This window comes from Doryrhamphus excisus, linkage group LG9 (assembly GCF_037039965.1).
Source record: "Doryrhamphus excisus strain RoL-2023G ecotype Guam linkage group LG9, RoL_Dexc_Guam_v1.1, whole genome shotgun sequence".
Taxonomy (NCBI): domain Eukaryota; kingdom Metazoa; phylum Chordata; class Actinopteri; order Syngnathiformes; family Syngnathidae; genus Doryrhamphus; species Doryrhamphus excisus.
The window spans coordinates 3,920,064-3,926,063 of NC_136365.1; the positions used below are offsets into that span (position 1 = coordinate 3,920,064).

Consider the following 6,000-nt stretch of genomic DNA (forward strand, 5'->3'; position numbering starts at 1 on the left):
GTTTTGCCCGTAGACGAGCTCACCTGCGGCTGTGTCTGGAGCGATTGAAGGCTCTCATCCCACTGGGCCCGGACTGCACTCGCCACACCACTCTGGGCCTGCTCAACAAAGCCAAAGCACATATAAAGGTGAGTAAACCCTTCAGAGTTACTCTGCTCTATGAGGCTCACAAAGAAGCTAATCACGTGACGCCCGCCCAACACGATTTCGCTCTCACAATTTGAACCAAAACATGTGCAGTGGGTCGTTTTAAAACGAAGACGGCCTGCCTCATGCTTTCCCATGCACTTGGAGCTCAACGTGAGGGCAGCATGCATGTGAAACAGGGAGGGATCGAACAAAGCCCATATTGTTGCAACCCCCGCCACCCCCTGTCCCACAACTGCTGCTGTCAACTTGAGTCTCTCTGATGCTTATCGATGGCCCATTGTTTTGGTCTGTCCCCGAGAGTCACACTCGTCACCACAGCGGTGACATAAGGCTGCGATGTGGTGCACAGCACAGCGTCTGTCCACACCTCACTTGGTTGGCAGCATGCAAACACGGGCAGCACAAGGCAGCATCTTTCAGTTGTTTGTTTTTGGGGGTTACTCCCTTCAGTCTCTTCTTGAGCTGGAGATTGACTTGGCCAGTCTAAAACCTTCCACTTCTTGCCCTGATGAACCCCTTTGTTTTGATTTTTTTGCAGTGTTTTGGGGTCATTATCTTGCTGCATGATGAATGAGCCCCCAATCAGTTTGGATGCATCTTTCTTTATATTCACAGACAAAGTGTTTCTGTAGATTTCGGAGTTCATTTTGTTGCTGCCATCATGGGTTACCTCATCCATGAAGATTAATGAGCCCGTTCCAGAAGAAGCCATGCAAGCCCAGACCATAACATTGCCTCCACCATGTTTCACAGATGAGCTTGAATGTGATGTCATGACATCAAAGTTGAATGTCATGAGCAGATCCTTTCTTTCTCCAAACTTTAGCCTTTCCACCAATTTAATAAAGGTTCATCTTTGTTTCATTGTATTTTTTGTATCTGTATTTTTTGCTAATGAGTGGTTTGCATCTTTTGGTGTAGCCTCTGTACTTTTGTTCATGAAGTCTTCTGTGAACAGTAGATACTACCAACAGTTGTTTTACGGTCCTTCTTTAGAGCTCTCATGATGTTCCTGTTGTTTTCCTTGGTCTACCCATTGGATGTCTGTTACTTTGTACACCAGTGGTTTAGTTCTTCTTCAGGACATTCCAAATGGTTACACTGACTATGGCTGATGTTTGTGCAATGGCTCCGATTGATCTTCCATCTCGTATTAGCTTCACAACTTCTTATTTTTCACCCATCGACAACGCTCTTGTTTTCATGTTTATTACTCCTCTGATGTCGGCTAAGGAAAAACCCAAACCTGAAACTGAGCATAGACGTTTAGTGCTAATGAATGTTTAAATAATCAATGTGATAGCGCACACCCTGGCAATAAAACACACCCGTCACTCACATGTTCCAATACATTTGCTCATCTAAAAATGTGGTGTTCCTTTTCAAATAATTCTATCTTCTAAGTTCAAGCTGAAATATTGCTCTGTTTCTCATTTTCATCTTTTGGCGTCAAAAGGGGTCTGTACCTCCTTTCAGCCTTATCTCATGTATTTATGTTTTCATTGTCCTGCCAACAATCTGCACATTCCTCTCTCTCTCGATTACATCACTTTTATCGCTTCTCTTTCTCTTCTTTTTATCGATTGATTGAAGCATCTGCCTCACCTACCAGTGCACTTGTATTTAAGCCCGGCACCCAATTTCTTGTCCAGAAACTTGAAGAAGCGGACAGGAAGAGCCAGTACCAGCTGGAGTCTCTGGAACGCGAGCAGAGGCACCTCCAGCGCCAATTGGAGCTGCTGAGAGGAGGCGGCAGCATGGCCGGGGAGGGAGAGAGGATACGCATGGATAGCGTGGGCTCCACCCTCGGCTCTGATCGCTCTGACTCCGACCAAGGTGAGTTCTAGTAATATTGTGGAGTAACTGATTTGAGAAGAAGAGTCCATCATCAACACAAACAAAAAAAAACTTTATTTGTCCTAATAGTCTCAAACAAATAGTTAACATCCTCGCTTCTGCTTCTCTGCAGAGGAGATTGAGGTGGACGTGGAAAGCACGGAGTTCTCCCATGGAGAGCTGGACAGTGTGAGCACAGCCAGCACCAGCGACCTGGATGACCACAGCAGCCTGCAGAGCATGGCCAGCGACGAGGGCTACTCCTCCTGCAGTGTCAAACTTGCCTTCTCCTCCTAGAGGCTCCGCACCCACCATCACTACCACCACCGCTAACACCTCCTCCTCTTTCTCCTACTTGGCCAACCGCCTGCCCTCCCATCTGGTATATCCGTGCACCCACCCGGCCCTGCCCACGGGCATCCTTTCACCTTCGTCACACCCACTTGCAGCATCTCCCTTGCCCCTCAGCAGCCTCCTGCTGCTCCTCCATGCAGCTGAAAACCCCAAAGGAGGAGCTCTGACCAGAAAATCCAAGACACCTGCAATTTGGTTTTAATCATTTTTTAAGACGAGTTCTCTTTAAAAAGAGATATGGAAAAGTACTCCCTAGATTTTTAAACCCACCCGATTTGAAATGATTGCGTTTCCTTGTATTGTCTTTGAAATATCCAACCCCTAATATATCCTAAAATGCACTTAAACTCATTTCATAGTTCCATGATAACTCCAATTTGGTGTCTCTATGGTGTTCATGCATGGGTGTGTCAGCCGGGCCCCGGCCGAAGGGAAGCACACGGAATGGCGACATCATCTGACGCCCCCCTCCGCCACCACTTTGACTCTCATCTTACCTTGGGACACGTGACTCGGTGCTATTGTGATGTTACACCAACAGGGATGCAGACGGGACACACAACAGCCAAAGTGGCTCTGCTTCCAAGCTAGCACGGACCAAGACGACAGTGAAATTATTATTTCTGTTGAATGTGGGTGCTCGGTGTGTGTGCCCCCCACCCCCCACCCCTCGCCTCTCCACAGGCTATCCTGCACTTAAATACTTTCCAGCTGTCCATAGACGCGGCACAAACCTTCAAACTACAGCAACAAACAAACTTTTGAAAAGACGTCAACCTTCTTTCCAGCAGTAACAAGCAATAACTCTTCAAGTCATCACTTCACACTTAGTCATCTTTCTCCCTTGTGACCGTCCAAAAAGAAACAAATTCACATTTATTTTTTTTTGTACATACAAATAGCTTAATAAATTAATGTTAAAAATGAGTTGGACAAAAAAAAAAAGGTAGAGCTCATGGATAGAACTTTTGCCTCTGTTGCTGACTTGTGTTTATTGTGCATTTGAAACTCCATATATGGAGGCGCAGTGGGCGTGGTTTTGGACACTTTGTTGCTGGTTGACATCCTCAAGTTACTAATTGTGTTGCTGTCATGTGTTGAAAAAGTTCTGCAATGGAGGATGCAGCGTTTAATTTATTACTACACATGATATTCTCTTGGAGTGTATGCTTGTGTGTGTGTGTGTGTGTGTGTGTGTGTGTGTGTGTGTATGGGATTCCACTGGTGGTCAGGTGATCGGTGGAGGATGAAAAGAAACGGGTTGTTTTGATGTCCGAGTAAGCCGCCCCAACTCCACTGGCATTAAGAATTGCACTTCGCCCACAGTTGATTTTATTTGTTTGTATTTCCTGCCGTCTTTCATTTTCCAGCTCATGAATGAATAGGTGCTGCACGGCGAATGAGTGGTTAGCGCGCAGGCCTCACAGCGAGGACACCCGAGTTCAATTCCACCCTCGGCCATATCTGTGTGGAGTTTGCATGTTCTCCCCGTGCATTTGTGGGTTTTCTCCGGGTACTCCGGTTTCCTCCCACATTCCAAAAACATGCTAGGTTAATTGGCGACTCCAAATTGTCCATAGGTATGAATGTGAGTGTGAATGGTTGTTTGTTTATATGTGCCCTGTGATTGGCTAGCGACCAGTCCTTGGTGTATCCCGCCTCTCGCCCGAAGACAGCTGGGATAGGCTCCAGCACGCCCGCAACCCTCGTGAGGATAAGCGGTAGAAAATGAATGAATGAATAGCGTGAGAAATGTGGAATATTTATTTCTCCATCCCTCAATAAACAGACGAAACGAGGGGTAAAAGTTAACTTATTTTTTGTCCTGTCTTACTTTAATTTTTCTCTCCCTCATTTCTTATTTTAACAACTGTGTATGTGTGTGTGGGGAGGGGGGTAACATAATGTAGCCATTTTCTTTTGGTTTGGATGTTTTATTCAATGGACACTTGAAATGTAAAAAGGCCCCTAAGCTGCTCTTAGTTGCTGAGCCTGTTGTCGAGTCACCTGTCCTGTTTGGATGTTGACCCCCCCCCACCTTATACGACTCACATGTATGTTTTCAACCACTGGATGGGCTTCCCTCCAAACCAAGCCTGCCAATCCAATTGAGAATATTTTCCTCTTGTGTGTGGGGGGGGTGATGGGGTCATCACCACTGGCAGATCTTGAGCCAGCTTCTACCCAAACTGGGGTCTAAAAAAAAAAAAAAAAGCCACTGTCCTCTTGTAGGAGGATTGTAGTCTACTTACTAGACGTGTGTTTTAGTTGACAACGTGTGTCTTACATTTACAAGCCCTACATAAGGACGAGAACAACTCATTTGGCTTCTCTGAAGGTTGTAGTCGACTTTGAGGTTGTTGGCACTGAATCAGAAAATGACCACTTTTGGTGCTCAAGCCTAAAAAGAAGAAATGCCAAAACCACGTCCGAACACCTCAGTGTCTCTCAGTGCTCTCTCTCGCTTGCTTTGAGGGAAAGTTTACATTCTGCCCCTTTTTGTTTCCATGTCCTTATGTTGCTTTCATCAACCTGCACTGCGTCGCACATCTTCAGCTGACTCTCTTGAGTCTGTGTGGTCAACTTTTCCAGACGACCTGAGCTGTTTTTAACAGTCTAGGCCAAGCCCAGGGGAAGTAGATGTTGCAGTGTTTGCAGCGGGGTTGTTCATGTTTTCTTTTTTTTTTTGGAAACCACACTCCATTCCAGTGTCGGTGAGGAAAACGGGTCCATGAGGTGAAGTTAAAGGCAACCAAACGAGTCCCTTGTGGGGAGTCGTCCTGTTGTTCTGAACCTGTGATCATCCTTTGTAAAACATGCGCTCTGATGAACGTGTTCTGTTGCAAAGTTGGAAATGCAATACTTACAATAAAAAACATTTTCAAACCTGATCTATTGACTCCACCTGGAATTACTGTCACATATTATCTAGCTCCAAACCTTTCCTTTATCAACACACCAGGAGTGCACAAAGGGGAGAAATATAGCAAAAAGTCACTGTAAAAAGCTGAAATGACCCATTCTCAAAACTGCTGACTAAAAACCTGACAAGGGAGGCAACATTTAAAGTTGAAGGGCTGTAAATTCCGCTGTATAAAGCACTACTTTTTCCTTTGAACCCTGCGGCTTACGGTGCAGCTAAATCTCGTGATGACTTCTCCTTTATTTCAGAACTATGACTAATTGTAACTTTAGTTCTTTCCTTTAGCAGGAGCCAATCATGAGCTATCACTGCACTCACAAAAAGCTTGTCAACCTGTTGGAAATTGCATTCATTGGGGCACTGCGATGACATCAGCCTCCCTCTGGGCTCCAGGCTTCCTTTAGTGGACAGAGACAGCACCATTTTCTATGCTGTGTGTCCTCCAATGGTTAATTGGCGACTCCAAATTGTCCATAGGTATGAATATGAGTGTGAATGGTTGTTTGTCTATACATACGTATGTGCCCTGTGATTGGCTGGCGAACAGTCCAGGGTGTACTCCGCCTCTCGCCCAAAGACAGCTGGAATAGGCTCCAGCATGCCCCTACGACCCTAATGAGGATAAGGTCTGGATGGATGTTTTCATGTATTACTGCTCTAAAGTATAAATCTCGTTGTGACCACCGGGTGGCAGTATTGCTGTGTTTTGTGGGGACCTTTTTCCTACCCCCGTTGAA

General features: G+C 45.7%; 1 protein-coding gene across 2 annotated transcripts in view; it reads left to right on the forward strand.

The window, feature by feature from the left end:
* Positions 1-5,231, forward strand: part of mxi1 (max interactor 1, dimerization protein) — a 28,860-nt gene extending 23,629 nt beyond the window's left edge. For both annotated transcript variants that reach the window (XM_058073126.2, XM_058073133.2), the window contains exons 4-6: positions 14-128; positions 1,803-1,986; positions 2,120-5,231. In XM_058073126.2, the coding sequence (XP_057929109.2) occupies positions 14-128; positions 1,803-1,986; positions 2,120-2,283 (463 nt within the window). In that variant the 3' untranslated portion in view covers positions 2,284-5,231. The remainder of the gene's footprint in view (positions 1-13; positions 129-1,802; positions 1,987-2,119) is intronic.
* The last annotated feature ends 769 nt before the right edge of the window (positions 5,232-6,000 follow it).